Source organism: Ictalurus furcatus, chromosome 18, assembly GCF_023375685.1.
Source record: "Ictalurus furcatus strain D&B chromosome 18, Billie_1.0, whole genome shotgun sequence".
Taxonomy (NCBI): domain Eukaryota; kingdom Metazoa; phylum Chordata; class Actinopteri; order Siluriformes; family Ictaluridae; genus Ictalurus; species Ictalurus furcatus.
This window is the reverse complement of record NC_071272.1, coordinates 19,269,205-19,286,037: the sequence shown is the minus strand read 5'-3', so window position 1 is coordinate 19,286,037 and position 16,833 is coordinate 19,269,205. Positions and strand designations below refer to the sequence as shown.

The window sequence follows — 16,833 nt, the reverse complement described above, 5'->3', positions numbered from 1 at the left end:
TTCTGGTGAAACAAATTCTCACCTTTCCTCACTGGAAGTATATGTGTGTGGGTGCAGTGATGTTTATGGCTGGTTTATACTTTTGCATTGACATGTATTTTTTCCTCAGTATAAATAGAGGGTTCATGGGTGAGCGTGGCACACAGAGATGCTCTGACTACAGTAATGATATCGTGGCAGGTGTGAATAGAAACTGCACCGCTTTATACCGGCTGTAATTATAATGGGCCAGTTAAACTGAAGTGCCACTTGATACTACTGAATGCATGTGAATGAAAACACTTCCGAAATCATTTTGTTGAGAATTGGCTTTCCCTTTTCTGTAAACGCTATGCTCGTGTCCAAGTTTGCTCTGGGATACGGGGTCCCCGAAGTATAAACCAGCCTTTAGTTAGTAGTGAACTCTCCTATGCTTGTTTATTAAGCTTCATCTCAGTTTGTACTCTTTCATCTGTACCTTGTGCTGGAAAGATTCAAATGTTCACATACATCGATTTGTTTTTTTTTTGTTTGGCATCTTACACACAGATCTCTAGTAGGCGTTTCTATTGCTGGTTGTCATGGTTTCATCTAGTCTTCACACGTTTGGGTTAACCATGACAAACTATGTTACCCCCTGTGGCAGGGTGTAATAAAAGTTTGATTTGCGCCGATGGGTGATGTTTAACACCATAGTTTTACTTCTCTGTTGCATAACGCTAAACATTACTTTGTCACATCACCTAGATCCTCCCACTTTGCTTAATCCCCCCGTCACTCAAATTCATTAACAGTTAACAACACCCATCTGCGTTTGTTGCACTGCATCACTGTTGGTCTAAGCACAGGGTTAAATTCTGCATCCTTCTCATCCTGGTAATGTGGACAGGATGAATCTAACGCTGTTCCTGATTCATTCATTCATTCTCTCTCTCTCTCTCTCTCTCTCTCGCTCAGAGTCGCTTAGAGGAGCTGCATCGGCTGTGGGATCTGCTGCTGCAGAAGACTAAGGAGAAAGGTGTGCGTCTGCTGCAGGCCCAGAAACTGGTGCAGTACCTGAGGGAGTGTGAGGATGCCCTGGACTGGATCACGGACAAGGTCACACACACACACACACACACTGTGAAGTGGTACGTTTTAGTACAGTAATAGTAAGTGAATAGAAAATAGATAGACAGACAGATAGATGGGTTGATGGAAAGTTTGATAGAAGGATGGATGGGGTAATTGATGAATGGAAGGGTAATTTGATGGACGGGTGGAAGAATAGATGGATAAAGTTGGTGTTTAAAAAAAGATTTGTCCTGCCTGAATGTGATCAATATAATATAAACACAGAGAAAAGTCATAAACTAAACACACACGTTCACTGTTACAGGAAGCCATTGTCACCTCTGAGGAGCTGGGTCAGGACCTGGAGCATGTGGAGGTCCTGCAGAAGAAGTTTGAGGAGTTCCAGACAGACCTGGCAGCCCACGAGGAGCGCGTGAACGAAGTGAACCAGGACGCAGCTAAGCTAACTCAGGAGAACCACCCAGAGACCGAGCTGATCCTGAAGAAGCAGGAGGAGGTGAACACGGCATGGCAGAGGCTGAAGGGTCTGGCCCAGCAGAGACAGGGAAAACTGTTCGGAGCTGCCGAGGTGCAGCGTTTCAACCGGTGCGTCACTTGGAACAGAACAATGCTAATTGGAAGGGTTAACCACGCGTTGGATATAACGGTGCAGTTCGTGTGGAATGAAATCAGTGGCCTAAATTTTTTTTTTCCTTTTTCTGTTCTGCAGGGATGTGGACGAAACCATCAGCTGGATCAAAGAGAAAGAGCAGCTCATGGCCTCTGACGATTTCGGACGTGACCTAGCCAGTGTTCAAGCTCTGCTGCGCAAACATGAGGGGCTTGAGAGGGACCTGGCTGCCCTGGAGGATAAGGTCAGTCTCAGGGTGACCTCCTTCACTCTCAACAATCACAAAAGTGCCTTCTTATACATGCGCACCTGTCACCATCTCTGAGTTACCTCCTGTGTGTGTGTGTGTGTGTGTGTGTGTGTGTGTGTGTGTGTGTGTGTGTGTGTTCGTTCAGGTGAACACTCTGGGTGGTGAAGCAGAGCGTCTGCAGCAGACTCACCCCCAGAACGCCTCTCAGATCCACCTCAAGAGAGACGAGCTCATTACCAACTGGGAGCAGATCCGCACGCTGGCTGCCGAGCGCCACGCCCGCCTCAACGACTCCTACAGGTGTGCATTTTCTCCTCCATGAATAAATACCAAGCTTTTTTTTTTTTTTTTAACGTTTTATTTAATAAGCAATTTAGTAGCTAGTAAATGGTGATTATTTCAAGTTTCAGGTAAATTTTTTTTTTTTTTTTTCTTTCAAAATTTTTTTTTGTCCTCTAGATGCTGCTGCATGTTGTACAGTTTTGTAAACGTTATCATTTTTGAATTAATATAAATACCCATAGGTCAGTGTTCTTACTTTAGCCGTGCTACATCAGCAGCTCTGATTTCCTGATCGGGAATTTAAGCAGAACTCTGATCGGTGGTTGTGTCTCTGTTTTCCAGGCTTCAGCGTTTCACCGCTGATTTCCGCGACCTCACCAGCTGGGTGACTGAGATGAAGGCTCTGATCAATGCTGACGAACTGGCCAATGACGTCGCTGGGGCTGAAGCGCTGCTCGACCGACACCAGGAACACAAGGTGGGCCTCGTTTGTTTCAGATCCACCATGATGTCCCCCCCCAAAATATTCCATCTTCTTTTCCAAATCTCTGACATAACGGCGACATTAAAGCGACTGTGGTTTTGTTTATAGGGAGAGATCGATGCCCACGAGGACAGCTTTAAATCCACAACCGAGGCAGGGGAGGCTCTCCTGAACACCGGACACTACGCGTCAGAGGAGGTCAAGGAGAAGGTAGGACCAGCATCAACGCCGCACTACCTCACATCACACCTGCCCGTAGGAAGACTCGTTAAAACATTCACCATCTGACTTTAACATAAACGTAAACTTTTTTTCATTGGATTCCCCATCTACAATAAGGAATTTTATATAATAATAATAATTTGGCAGTTTCAGATCACACATAATGCTGTCTTCCTTCAAGCCGGTGAATCTGAACAAAGCAGATAATGATCGTAATCATTAGCATGCACGCAAACACACTAAATCCTGTTTTGTGTGTGTGTGTATAGCTGGGAATTCTAGCGGAGGAGAAGGAGTCTCTACTGGAGCTGTGGGAGCTGCGCAGACAGCAGTATGAACAGTGCATGGACCTGCAGCTCTTCTACAGGGACACTGAGCAGGTCGACAATTGGATGAGCAAGCAGGAGGTGTGTGTGGTGGTGTCTTTTTTTTCTTGAAAACGCTGCCGTATTGACTTTCAGTTTCTTCAATAGATTCTGTACATGAATGTAAAATTTAAGCAAGTGTACACTACCGGTCCAAAGTTTAGAGACACTTGACTGAAACGATTCTCATGATCTTAAAAACCTTTCAATCTGAAGGTGTATGATTACATGTGTGAAATCGGTGTTGTAGACAAAGATATAGTCGTATAATATAACACATTCATCTCTTTCATTAGAAAACAAACATTTTATTATTTACCAAAAAATCATCATTTTTTTTTTTTTAAATGGGTGACTCGGAGCAAAATATTTGGAAAAGCAGCTGATATGTGTCCAGCATAGGTGGGAACTCCTTTAATACTGTTTAAAAAGCATCTCAGGGAAATTCCTCAAGAAATCGGTTGAGAAAATACCCAGAATACATTTCTGGAAATTCTAGGCAAAAAGTGTGTTTACATTGTAGATGGTAAAATGCTTAACCCTGTCCTTCTGTCAGGCTTTCCTTCTGAACGAGGACCTGGGTGACTCTCTGGACAGCGTTGAGGCCCTGCTGAAGAAACACGAAGACTTTGAGAAATCACTCAGTGCCCAGGAGGAGAAGATCACTGTGAGCTACCACACCATTCTGTTTCACTCTGCTTTACCTCTGCATCCATTTTTTTTAACCAACATCCTTCACTTTTAAAAAATAAAATAATAATAATTAATTAATTCACAGCACGTTCTGAACTTTTGTTTTGTGTGGCATTGTCTTTAGGCCCTGGATGAATTCGCCACCAAGCTGATCCAGAACAATCACTACGCCAAGGAGGATGTGGCCACCCGCAGAGATGCAGTAAGTAAACCACAGCACCCCGTTCCTGACCTCCCCCCCTTTTTTTTTCTTTTCTTTTTTTTAATGACGTCTTTATTCATGCCGATGACCGACTAAATCCGAAACGTTTCAGTTGCTGAGCAGACGTAACGCGCTGCACGATCGCGCTCAGTCCCGCCGCGCTGCCCTGGAGGACTCCTTCCACCTGCAGCAGTTTTTCCGTGACTCGGATGAGCTCAAGAGTTGGATCAACGAGAAGATGAAGACCGCCACAGACGAGGCCTACAAAGTGCGTTCATGATTAAGTGCTGTAGTTGCAGTTTTTTTGTTGTTATTTTTTGTGTGTGTGTTTTCACATTGCGCTCTTTCTGCAATCATTTTCTCTCTCTTACACACACACACACACACACACACACACACATAGGACCCCTCCAACCTGCAGGGAAAAGTGCAGAAGCACCAGGCCTTCGAGGCAGAGCTTTCCGCCAATCAGAGCCGTATCGACGCTCTGCAGAAGTCGGGTCAGGAGCTTATCGACGGGAAACACTATGCCTCTGCTGAGGTGGCCACTCGCATGGACGAGGTCAGCTCCCAGTGGAAGAAACTTTTGGAAGCCACTGAGCTCAAAGGTAATAACTTATATGTACATTTATTAGTAGTAGTAGATTTTTATTACTATTACCATTGTATTATTGTTAAACAGTGGCATTCTCACGGCTCCGTGTGTGTCGTGCTTAATCAGGCATTAAGCTGCGTGAAGCCAACCAGCAGCAGCAGTTTAACCGTAACGTAGAGGACATCGAGCTGTGGCTCTATGAAATGGAGGGTCACCTGGCCTCTGATGACTACGGCAAAGACCTGACCAGTGTTCAGAACCTGCAGAAGAAACATGCCTTGCTGGAGGCTGACGTGGCTGCACACCAGGTGAGCTACCTTCATAAGTGTTTAGCTCCGATACTGTTTGGAGAGGTTGTACAGTATATCATGGAAATGTTATGGATAGCTTTCCAGAAACATGGAGGAAAAACATCTTTAAAAAAATGCTATTACAAACTCCAGCCCAGTTTGCTCTCTCACTACGTGAGCTGTCTCTCACTAGGTTAGCTTTCAATTACTAGGTTAACTCTTGCTTGCTAGGTTAGTTCGCGCTTATCAGGTCACTCAGACTCTTTAAACCAGTTAATAAAAGCTGTTTTGGATGGGACAAGCAACATCGGCCATGTTCTTCTCTGCAGGACCGCATCGACGGCATCACCATCCAGGCCCGGCAGTTCCAGGAAGCCGGCCACTTCGATGCCGATAACATCCGGAAGAAGCAGGAGGCTCTGGTAGCTCGCTACGAGGCTCTGAAGGAGCCCATGGCTGCACGAAAACAGAAGCTGTCGGACTCTCTGCGGCTGCAGCAGCTGTTCCGGGACGTGGAGGACGAGGAGACGTGGATCAGAGAGAAGGAACCCATCGCTTCATCTACCAACAGGGGTGAGGCTGAGGAATCAAACTAGCTGGATCAGGAGCAGATTGAATGTTATAACGGTGTTAAAACTGTGCTTTGGTTTCTGTTTCTCCTTCAGGTAAAGACCTGATTGGTGTGCAGAACCTGCTGAAGAAGCACCAGGCCCTGCAGGCGGAAATCACCGGGCACGAGCCCCGCATCAAGGCTGTTACTCAAAAGGGCGAGGCCATGGTGGATGAGGGTACGTGCTGCTCTTTCTTCTCAAACAAGAATTTAACCGTGCTTGCAAAACAGCTCGGTCAGCGTGACCGTCGAGCCTAAAGTTAAAGTTTCATATCCACGCTGGTCTGGTGAACACGTGAACAAAACGACATGTGTGATGCCACAAATATGAAGCTGCCTTCCTCGTAGGACAGCGTTTATCTCGGGAGAGCGTGAAGCTGTACCGCTCTGGTTTCCAGGGCACTTTGCTGCTGAGGATGTGAAGGCCAAGCTGGCAGAGCTGCACGGTCGCTGGGACACTCTGAAAGGGAAGGCAACTCAGCGAAGGCAGGATCTGGAGGACTCCTTGCAGGCCCAGCAGTACTTCGCTGATGCCAACGAGGCCGAATCCTGGATGAGGGAGAAGGAGCCCATTGTAGGCAGCACCGACTACGGCAAGGACGAGGACTCTGCTGAGGTGTGTGTGTGTGGGGAGGTTGGCGGGGTTTGTTTCGTTTTGTTTTAGCCACATTAACGTTTTCTGCTAAAGAAATTCAAGCTAGACAAACTGATATGAAAGAAACCAGGCTAATTTAAATATCTAATACAGAAAGCATAATCACAATGGGTTCCTCTGTCTTGAATTTGGGGGGAAATCACATTACAAGCATGCATATATATATTTTTATTTTTGGAAAGCAGAGTCGGGGGGTTTCTTGTCTTCAAAAGCAATGTAATAACCATTTTGTTGAATGTTCTGGACGTTGACTGTGTGATGTAAATGTGCTTGAAAGTTTGACTGAGGCTGTACAGTGGAAATGTATTATACTAGAAACTGTACCCTCGAGCCTAAAGTTTCTCTTGGCCATTTTGTGTCAAGTCTAATAGCGGAGATGTTTGGATCGCTCCTCAAGCCAGTATACTCCAGCTCATTCTGGATTTCTTGCTCCTCAGGCCCTGCTGAAGAAACACGAGGCACTGATGTCAGACCTGAGCGCTTACGGAAGCAGCATCCAGTCCCTGAAGGAACAGGCTCAGGCCTGCAGGGTGAGTGTGTCGTCGTCTCGTTAAAGCATCCACAAAGTCGCACTCTCCAGCAGAGTAAAGAGTAAATCTGAACCTGATCTCCTCTTGCTGCTCTGTCCTACAGCAACAAGTTGCTCCTACTGATGATGAGACTGGTAAGGAGTTGGTGCTTGCCCTCTATGACTACCAGGAAAAAAGTCCTCGTGAAGTCACCATGAAGAAAGGAGACATCCTCACCCTGCTCAACAGCACCAATAAGGTAGAACCCAAAAGCACCACTCGGTTTGAACAACTTATCGAGGGCTGTTTGGTAGAAACAGTGACATAGCTGAGGCTGTTCCGTATGCCACGTCTGCTCCTCAGGATTGGTGGAAAGTGGAGGTGAACGACAGGCAGGGCTTTGTGCCGGCGGCATACGTTAAAAAGCTGGACCCGACTCAGTCGTCCTCCCGCGAGAACCTGCTGGACGAGCAGGGCAGCATCGCGCTACGCCAGGATCAGATCGAAAACCAGTAAGTGCACCTTTTAGTCCTTTTAGTCCACATTTTAGCACTTGAGATTTGATCTAACATCTTAACAAACTGCTTTCTATCTTTAACATAAGGGCGCTTTCACATATCCGTTTGAATGGAACACGTATCTTTACATCACAATCATACAGTCCACAGTTCCATGCAAAGCCTAGAATGGTTCTATTGAGAACGTAATTCAGCTCGACTGCTGAATTGAGCCATGAGTCTCAAACCGAGCCAAAGGACAGAGCTGTAGCGCTGTTTTTTGGGAATCTGGACCAATGCACAAAAAGGGAAAATAAATACTGGAATCTGCTACACAAATATTATTTATATAATTATTTATGGCATTCTCTAATCATTTAATTTGGGGTTGCCTTTGAGGGTTTTTTTCCCCTTTATGCACATTTGCCAAGTGTTTGTTTCCCCTTTTCCCTCGCTGCATTTCTGACCAGTGAATGAGTTTTACGAGTTTGTTTTTTTTACTCACATGCGAGTAATTCACTTTGATTCAGCCTCGGCAAAATGGACTAATAGGTGTGAAAGTGCCCTATAACGTATTAAACATTTTACTTCCTGTAACAACCAGCTCCAGTCAGACAACTAAACAGTCCAGGTCCCTGACTCTTCTTTCAGTCTTACTAATATCTCTGCCTTTTTTTTATTCTTCTTCTGCTTCTCCTAATCTCTTCTCTACCGCCTGCATGCGTGTGCTCGGCCTGCCCTGTGGCAGGAACGTGGCCACCAAGGAGGTGTGCAGCGTGTCTGTGCGCATGAAGCAGGTGGAGGAACTGTGAGTAGGACCCAGGCTTGTGCTCTTTCTCTCACCCGTCACCTTAACCCATCGTCTCCGTTAGTCGCCGATGCTTCTGTAGCCGTCATGTCCCGAATCTTGCCTTCATTAACGTTTTCCATTTCATCTCTTTCTCTTTCCTGCAAGGCTTCACTTCTATTCAATAAAGGAATAGAAGTCATATCTGTTTCTCCTGAAGCTTGCCTAAGAGTCAGGTGATGCTTCAACATGGTCATTGTCAGCTTTTCATCACATCCTTTCACTCTTCTCCTTCACCGCTTTGTAGTGTGCATCTTAGCCAGCGGTGCATTCGTGCTAGATCGAAGCAAATTGTAGCGTGGGTTATGGCTGAGGTAAACCATGAGGTGTAACCGAGAGATTGTTAGCGTGGGAACTCCTCACTCTGGCTGGCACAGTGAGACTTTAGGGGGGAAAAAAACTAGGTTCCTTCACATTGCTTTGGATAATGAGTGATTTGTTTGTAAAGGAGTTTTACTTGAAGCCCTCTCTGATGGAAAATATCAGGGTAATATGAGGACGAGGCATTACTGTTATCACTATAACGGCACGTTTTTTATCGCTTTAAATTTGGTTACAGCTTTACCTCGGACTGTTACTGGAGACTCCTTCCATGAAAAAAAGTCTCCTTGCAGAAAACCTAACCATTATCAACAATTCCACCTGTTGTTATTATTATATATTTATGTGGAACGGCTGCACTGCAAGTCCATGTGAATCAGCTGTAAGTATAGAAAGATAACCATTTAGAACAAGCACATGTGTTTTGCAGCTGCACTATTGATAGAGCTGCTGTTATAGAAAACTAATCAACACCTTCTGATAATCAGAATTTGCATCAGATTAACAGATCTTTTTGCCGTTCCTCATATGGGGCGCTAGTATCTAGGTGCTGTACTGTTAACTGTTCATTTCACCAGCCCATATAGTGTCATCTTAACAGTAGTTACCAGCAGCTAAGTAGCTCTGGCTGTTGTTTATTTTTCCTTCAGAATGCTTAGTCTTATTTTGTTCTGGATCAGGAGATTGAATATAAAACTGCTGTTGAAGCAGTAGTGAAACATCCAGTCAGGGTGGAGGTGGAGAACGCAAACTAAATCTGAACCACAGGATTTACCTTTTGGCCATAACTTTTAGAGATCGGTTTAAGCCCTGATTTGAGCTCTGAACCTCCTCTCATCTGCTTCAGGTATGGCACCCTGCAGGAACTGGGCGAGAAGCGGAAGGACATGCTAGAGAAGAGCTGCAAGAAGTTTATGCTGTTCCGCGAGGCTAATGAGCTGCAGCAGTGGATCAACGAGAAGGAGGGAGCGCTGACCAACGAGGAGGTGGGGTCTGACCTCGAACAGGTGGAGGTGCTGCAGAAGAAGTTTGATGATTTCCAGAAGGTACGTTCTTTCCAAATGCGGTTGTGTAGTTGAACAGTTAGATCAAATCTGCCTCTGTGATGTCATTGTGGTGTTGGGTTTTTTTTCCCCCGAATCAGGATCTGAAGGCAAACGAGTCTCGTCTGAGGGACATCAACAAGGTGGCATCAGAGCTGGAGTCGGAGGGACTGATGGCTGAGGAGGCTCCAGTGATGCAGGCTCAGGTGAGACACCAATTTGGCTGGCTCAGATCTAATGCTGTAGGGGTCGGCAATCATAAATTCAACCAAAATTTAGACCCCCCCCCCCGCATTAATAATGTTAATAATGCTAACTGCCATAAAACTTTAGCTAGTGCATTAACACAGTTATTTATATAATAACTAGAATTTGCACTACAGGCTACACAACTGATAGGGGGTGGGGTTTTTAAAAAAAAAAATTTTAATAAATTTTTTTGTCTGTCTATTTATTTATTTATTCATTCATTCATTCATTCATTCTCGGGCTGATGGGTGGTGTGTATGTCGGACTACCGTGAAGTCATTGATAATTTTCCATCGGACTAATCCTCAATTACGGAAGCCATAAGCGGCCATGCATTTATTTTCCCTCTTTATTATTTCCTCGTGATCTCGACCCAACAAAAAGCTGATTTTGTTTCTGAAAATTTCACACCTTGTGAATAAGACCGGTGAAAACATGAAAGAAAGAAAAAAATAGCGCATGGCCATTTAGGGATTCCGTGCTAAATAGCTAGCTAACTAGTAGCTTCATTAAATAGAGACTAGAGAGACGTGTCCGAGCGAAATATTAAATCAGATATGCTGGTGTTAGACTGTTATCACATAAAATGATTTTTAATCTGTAATGAACATGTCCTTATATCACAATGTACAATCCATAATATTCTCTTTCCCTCCTTTCCTCCAGCAGCAACAAGAGCTATTGGGCTCAGCTCCTGGCAAGGTACATGTCATTTTTAGTACTGCGTACACCTAGCCGCATGCCTGAGACGATAAAATCATTTCAAACAGTTATAATTCGTATTTCTGCTACTAATATTCACTTCCTGTTTTACAGGATGAAGCTGATTCAAAAACTGCCTCTCCCTGGAAGGTAATATAACTTGAACTGAATGTTTAGCGCCAATCCGAGTGGTGATAACGTCTCACTTACTGTTCTCCGTATTAGAAACGTGTGTGCATGCTAGGGTAGAACGATGTACAGTACACTAACGTGGTGACTTTTTTCTCCTGATTGGTGTGGTGATTTTTTTTGTTTTGTTTTGTTTCCTCCTGTTTTCACTCTCCCCTGATCTTTTTCCACCTCGGTGTAGTCTATTCGCGTGGCTGTCCAAACGACGGCTAACTTTAATACTATTAAGGTAAGAAACCTGTTGTGCCCTTCCTCTAGGACATCACCTCTTCCCCTCACTAAATCCTCTCATCCTGTCCTCATGCCTGAAGGACTAACCCTCCACCCTCCACCTCACCATCGTCCTGTGCTCCCAGGCTGCTGCGTTGTCCGTTTCTGTTCTTATTCATTACCTAAACATCCATGCAGTGGTGTTTAAAAGCATCAGTCCAGCGTGCGTCTCCAACAGCTCACAACCTGACCACTCTGCATATTTGTCTTGTAATGTCATTGTGGCTGTAAAAGGTGATTTAATATACATATTCGAGCCCTGGATAGAGACCGTGTCACTTCCCTATAGATTTGTTTCACTGATTTGTAAAGCCCTGGGCACAGAGTGATGACATCAGCTATCTAGGGCTCTAATATGGAGATCTGTGGCCGTAGCTCCCTGTTTTTATCTGATCTGTTGTCTGCATTCAGTCATCCTTAATCATGAACCCATGTCGTTGATTGTCACCTCCTCCAAGACATCCTGTTCATCTTAATCAAACAATGGCTATGTTTACATGCACACCAGCGCTTCACTGTTAGCCTAAAATGCCCTAATTTATACAATTGAGCCTAAAATTTATTTTATTTATACAATTGAGGGTTAAGGGTCTTGCTCAAGGGTCCAGCAGTGGCAGCACTGAGATTTGAACTCACAACCTTTCAATCAGCAGTCCAATGTCTAAAAGCTTCATTGCTTGATTGATTTGATTTATTGCTGGTCTTGCTGAGCCATTCTTGATTTCAAACATACTTTAGAATCACTTGTCACTTAACACAGGTGAGAACGGCAGGCAAGAGCATTAGGTGTTTTGTTCAAACAGCGACACTTTTTAGAGTACAGCAAGCTCCACCTCCAAAGTTCTTTGCAACGACCGTTTTAGAGGCAGTATATTTTTACAGGTGTGTCAGCATGTTCTGTAACTACACGAAGCAAAGAATATGTGTGGGGGGGGGGAGAAAAATTGCAATTTCATTTAGAAATGATTGTCTTGTCTCAGAACAACACACTTTAGGTAAAAGTTTTCCAAAGTACACGAAGAAAGATACACATTGTAACATTTAAATCTGGAAAGTCTGGAATTATTTATAAAAAATTTTTTTTTTAAAAGGCTGAACTGTTGTGTGGGCAACATGCTGTAAATGTTTCGACTCAGTTGCGCTGTAGTGTGCGTGTAAACGTAGCGAACAGTTGACCGGATGCTGATGGCTGAACCCCGGGTGTTTACAGGAGCTGAATAACCGATGGAGATCGCTGCAGCAGCTAGCAGAGGACAGGAGTAACATGCTGGGAAGTGCCCACGAGGTGCAGAGGTTCCACAGGTACGAACGATTCAGCTCACCTTTTGATTTCCTGAAGTTAGTGGACGGACATGAAGCTCCCACCAAAGTGCAGTAAGTAAGAGAAACATGGACTGTACTTTTCAGGGATGCCGATGAGACCAAAGAATGGATTGAGGAGAAGAACCAGGCCCTAAACACCGACAACTATGGTCATGACCTGGCCAGCGTTCAGGCCCTACAGCGCAAACACGAGGGCTTTGAGAGAGACCTGGCTGCTCTGGGAGACAAGGTCAGATTGTAACTTGTTTGTTCGGTTTGTTACATTGGTATTAATTTCTCGGTTTAGTATTCGTAAGCTTCATCTTTACCGTCTTGTCCCTGTATAAGGGGGGGGGGACAGGTTCTCCATCCTATGTAGTACACTGTATATTCAAATGGTGAGTCATTTGGGATTAACCCAATCGTGGAAATGTAGCACATGATTTAGGTCGTTCATAACTGCTGATCAAAGACAACATCAGACTCGAGTGTGTCTATGTATCCCTGAATCCTAGTTAGTCAAATACAAAAAAAAATAAACAGTCAGAATATAGATTTTGATTATCGGAATAATAATATAATGATCATCTTTATTTATGTAGCCCCTTTTAACTTTCACTTAAAGGTGCTTTACATAAAAGATTTTTAACAAATTAGATAAAGCAAACAACAATAAACAATGCATATAAGGATAGAAGAAGGAAAACAAAAAAGATAAAACACAAAAGGATGATTGTTGATGTGTTTTGATTTTAACCACGGCTTATATTTCGCATCGTCCGGCACCAAGTGTCTCGACTTGTTGGTTTAGACTCTGCTACTGACTTTGTGTGCTTGTGCGATAACAAAATAAATCTCTCCGCGTCCTGCGGCAGGTGAACTCTCTGGGCGAGACAGCCGAGCGTCTAATCCAGTCCCATCCCGAGGCTGTGGACGATATTCAGGAGAAATGCACCGAGCTGAACACGGCCTGGAGCAGCCTGGTGGGACGCGCCGACCAGCGCAAGGACAAACTGGGCAACTCGCACGACTTGCAGCGCTTCCTCAGCGACTTCAGGTGAGGACAGAGAACGGCTAACCTTTTTTTATTGCTTCTAGTCTGAACCGTTTATTACAACTTGTAATAAATACGAGCAGGTAAACTTCAGTAGCAGTATGCGTCGTTACTCCACTCTTATTCAGGCTACACTGGCTGCTTATTAAGTTAAGTCATGCTCATGATGTTTTAAGCTCTAAACCGAGTCACTGTAACGCCAGACACTAGTAATTATCCCCGTGTGTTGCTCCTGCAGGGATCTGATGTCCTGGATCAACGGTATCCGTGGACTGGTGTCTTCTGATGAGCTCGCCAAGGACGTGACCGGAGCTGAAGCGCTGCTGGAGAGACACCAGGTATTGAACTCGGTTATATGTCTTCTCACCAGAGCCTCGGTGGCGTCTTCAGTCACGTCACATATAAACCACTTCTCCCTTCCTCTGCAGGAGCACAGGACCGAGATCGACGCCCGTGCTGGAACCTTCCAGGCCTTTGAGCAGTTTGGGCAGCAGCTGCTGGCACGTGGTCACTACGCCAGTCCTGAGATCCAGCAGAAACTGGAGGCTCTGGACCGCGAGAGGGCAGACCTGGAGAAGGCCTGGGTGCAGCGCAGGATGATGCTGGATCAGTGCCTGGAGCTGCAGGTGAGGGAAAACACTAAGTACATCATCTTAATGAAGATAGCACTGTTGTTTTTCATAATGTTTGTAGTGTTAAATAGCCACAGTAGAAATAAGATTTAAAGCAGTACACAGCGACTTGTGTACTGACCCTAAAAAATTAAATCAAAAAACACTTTTTAAAGCGGTTTGTTGTTGGAAAAGAGGGAGGCAGTAGTGTCTATTAGCGACCAAAATATAGAAAATATCATGATTGTACAATTTTGGCTGTAGCACCTAGTTTTAGCTTGTCAGTACATAATAAGCTGCATTACTTAATGCTGAAAATGTCTAATTCACTTTTCAAAGGTCTTTAGTTTGTACATTCCGACTACTTGTGAAGGTGCTAAATTAATACAGTTTAGGAACTAGGACATTACTGGGGTTCATGCATCATCCAGCAGCAGATAGTGAATATTACATTACTATTATTATTATTTTTATACATGTTCTAGAACCCGTAACCATAACCATATTCCTGAATGACCGACTCCTGTTGTGTTCCCTGCAGCTGTTTAACCGTGACTGTGAGCAGGCTGAGAACTGGATGGCAGCGAGAGAAGCTTTCCTGGCCACCGACGACAAGGGCGACTCCCTCGACAGTGTGGAGGCTCTCATCAAGAAGCACGAGGACTTCGACAAAGCCATCAACGTGCAGGTTAGCAGTGTAACGTGAACAAATCTCAGCGAGTGTATGCTTTTCTAATCGTTCAGGCTGACCCCCACACTGTCTCCACAGGAGGAGAAGATCGCCGCACTGCAGTCTTTTGCTGACCAGCTCATTTCCGCTGACCATTACGCCAAACCCGAGATCTTCAAACGCCGCAACGAAGTCTTGGACAGGTCCGAGTTTTTTTTGTTTGTTTGTTTTTTCTTCCCCTCCTACCCATTAGCATGAATCTAGTGGAGTTGCTTGTGAAGAAACTTCGGTGTAAATGTGTATCCTGACCCCCAGGTGGCGCCGCCTGAAGGCTCAGATGATTGAGAAACGCTCCAAGCTGGGTGAATCTCAGTCTCTGCAACAGTTCAGCAGAGACGTGGACGAAATTGAAGCCTGGATCAGCGAGAAACTGCAGACGGCCACTGATGAGTCCTATAAAGACCCGACTAACATCCAGGTACAGCTTCACTCTGTAGTAAACCTCATTGACCTCAGCTTCTCTAAATATGATCAGAATGTCAAATACTGCACTTTTTATCTTTACCTAGAGCTGGACTATAGTCAATGGTGTTTTTTTTTATTTATTTTATTTTATTTTTTACAATTTTTTTACAGACCTGCCAAGCTTCACTGATTTTGTGTAAAGCGCTCCACATTTTAACATTAATCTTACATTTCATTAATGCTATGGACAACTGGGACTGTGTTTTTTTTTTTTTTTTTAATCCCGTTCTCACCTGTTCAGCAGTTCTTATTGTTTGTATAAGACTGTGATCTTTTCTGACGAACGTAGTCGATCGTATTTGTTGAAATACCAACAGGTTAGTTATTTTTACCATCATAACCATAATCAAACAGGATAAAGCAGTAACTGGAAGGAATGAATGAATGAATGAATGAAAAAGCAGTAAATGGGACACACGGCACAGCACAAGTAACATGCACACACTTGTGTCAATAAATGCCTTTCTTTGTCCTGTGACAACAATGTAAAAAAAAAAAACACCACAGTCACTCAGGTCAAAGATTCAGTTCAAGATAAATCAAAATAAAACTTCATCGGTGAACAGAATGCTCATGCATGCAAAATAAAAAGATTTCATTATCTACTGATTTTTACTTTCTATTGATGTAAGAAGTGGTCTTCAGCTTGGTCCAGCTCTAGTTGTACCAGTGGTTTTGTATATCACTCTACAGGTTTAAGTGTCCCCTAATCCTAATGAGTAAATAATCACTGAGTAATAGAGTTGTGCTTTATAAGCACTGTAATGCTTCCTGTCTCTCGTGTAACCCCCTCAGTGTGTATACTGAATTAAACTGAACCTCTCTTTGTTCTCATGTCTTATTTTTAGCTGTCCAAGCTGCTGGTAAGTGGAGCAGCGTATTCGCTTACTAACCTCAGCCGGGTCTCATCACATGTCCTTGTGTGTGTGTGTGTGTTTGTGTAACGGACGTGTAATAGAGCTCCAACAGTGTCTCCGCTCCCTGCTCCCCCAACCTGTGCCTCCCCAAACTGTGCTGTCTGTCTGCTTCTTATGAACTTTATTTTATTTCAGCATCTTCTGTGCTGTAATGTGTCTGTTCCATCACTGAAGCATTTTGTGGTCGTTTTGTTTGGTCTGTTTGTCAGTTTCGGGCTGATTTTTGTTTGGAATTTGTTCCACACCGTCAGCGTGTCGAGGGTCTGCATAACAAATGCAGGGTTAATCTTGCGGTGAGTGAGAGAGGGGATGGAGACCTGCGTGCGTTTTTCTCTGCTGTAGTCATTTATGGGTTTGCGATCATGCAGTGCCCTAGCTGCTTAATACTGCGTGTCTGAAATAGTGAGCTTCTCTTTTATTATCTCCTTCCCTCTGTTTCTCTCTAAGATGGTGTGGAACAACGGTTACATTCACTTTGCAAGCCTCATAGCTCATTTCTGCATTGATCTATAATGATAATATGCTTTTATTTCTGTAGCACCTTTCATACACCTAAATACAACAAAATGCTTTAGTGTTAAGTAAAAACTGCGATTTTATATACAGATTACAGTTATCTATTAAGCACAAATAAGATTATCAGTTCAATTAGGCCAAAAAAAATAATGGTTAGTGAGTGTCTGTTTCATTTACCGTTTAGTCATCATTTTGTCATTTTTAGCTCTCCATCAGAGTTTCCTTTTATGGAGATTTGTGGGCGAATTTCAATCAGCTGTGAAAGCACTTGGTCATTTACAGCTGATTGGCATTTATCAA

The 16,833-nt window shown here is 44.0% G+C and overlaps 1 protein-coding gene across 7 annotated transcripts in view; it reads left to right on the top strand.

The window, feature by feature from the left end:
- Positions 1–16,833, top strand: part of sptan1 (spectrin alpha, non-erythrocytic 1) — a 46,557-nt gene that overhangs the window by 17,132 nt on the left and 12,592 nt on the right. For 3 of the 7 annotated variants that reach the window (XM_053648185.1, XM_053648180.1, XM_053648181.1), the window contains exons 4-35: positions 937–1,077; positions 1,358–1,638; positions 1,763–1,907; positions 2,059–2,213; positions 2,538–2,673; positions 2,788–2,889; positions 3,171–3,308; positions 3,823–3,933; positions 4,084–4,161; positions 4,274–4,429; positions 4,565–4,769; positions 4,883–5,064; positions 5,376–5,619; positions 5,712–5,834; positions 6,055–6,272; positions 6,749–6,841; positions 6,945–7,079; positions 7,184–7,332; positions 9,333–9,531; positions 9,630–9,734; positions 10,444–10,479; positions 10,594–10,629; positions 10,850–10,897; positions 12,149–12,240; positions 12,346–12,490; positions 13,116–13,297; positions 13,533–13,632; positions 13,723–13,920; positions 14,447–14,593; positions 14,675–14,778; positions 14,891–15,053; positions 15,949–15,963. In XM_053648185.1, the coding sequence (XP_053504160.1) occupies positions 937–1,077; positions 1,358–1,638; positions 1,763–1,907; positions 2,059–2,213; positions 2,538–2,673; positions 2,788–2,889; positions 3,171–3,308; positions 3,823–3,933; positions 4,084–4,161; positions 4,274–4,429; positions 4,565–4,769; positions 4,883–5,064; positions 5,376–5,619; positions 5,712–5,834; positions 6,055–6,272; positions 6,749–6,841; positions 6,945–7,079; positions 7,184–7,332; positions 9,333–9,531; positions 9,630–9,734; positions 10,444–10,479; positions 10,594–10,629; positions 10,850–10,897; positions 12,149–12,240; positions 12,346–12,490; positions 13,116–13,297; positions 13,533–13,632; positions 13,723–13,920; positions 14,447–14,593; positions 14,675–14,778; positions 14,891–15,053; positions 15,949–15,963 (4,362 nt within the window). The remainder of the gene's footprint in view (positions 1–936; positions 1,078–1,357; positions 1,639–1,762; positions 1,908–2,058; positions 2,214–2,537; positions 2,674–2,787; positions 2,890–3,170; positions 3,309–3,822; positions 3,934–4,083; positions 4,162–4,273; positions 4,430–4,564; positions 4,770–4,882; positions 5,065–5,375; positions 5,620–5,711; positions 5,835–6,054; positions 6,273–6,748; positions 6,842–6,944; positions 7,080–7,183; positions 7,333–9,332; positions 9,532–9,629; positions 9,735–10,443; positions 10,480–10,593; positions 10,630–10,849; positions 10,898–12,148; positions 12,241–12,345; positions 12,491–13,115; positions 13,298–13,532; positions 13,633–13,722; positions 13,921–14,446; positions 14,594–14,674; positions 14,779–14,890; positions 15,054–15,948; positions 15,964–16,833) is intronic. The other 4 variants (XM_053648182.1, XM_053648187.1, XM_053648186.1 and 1 more) reach the window with 4 other exon arrangements.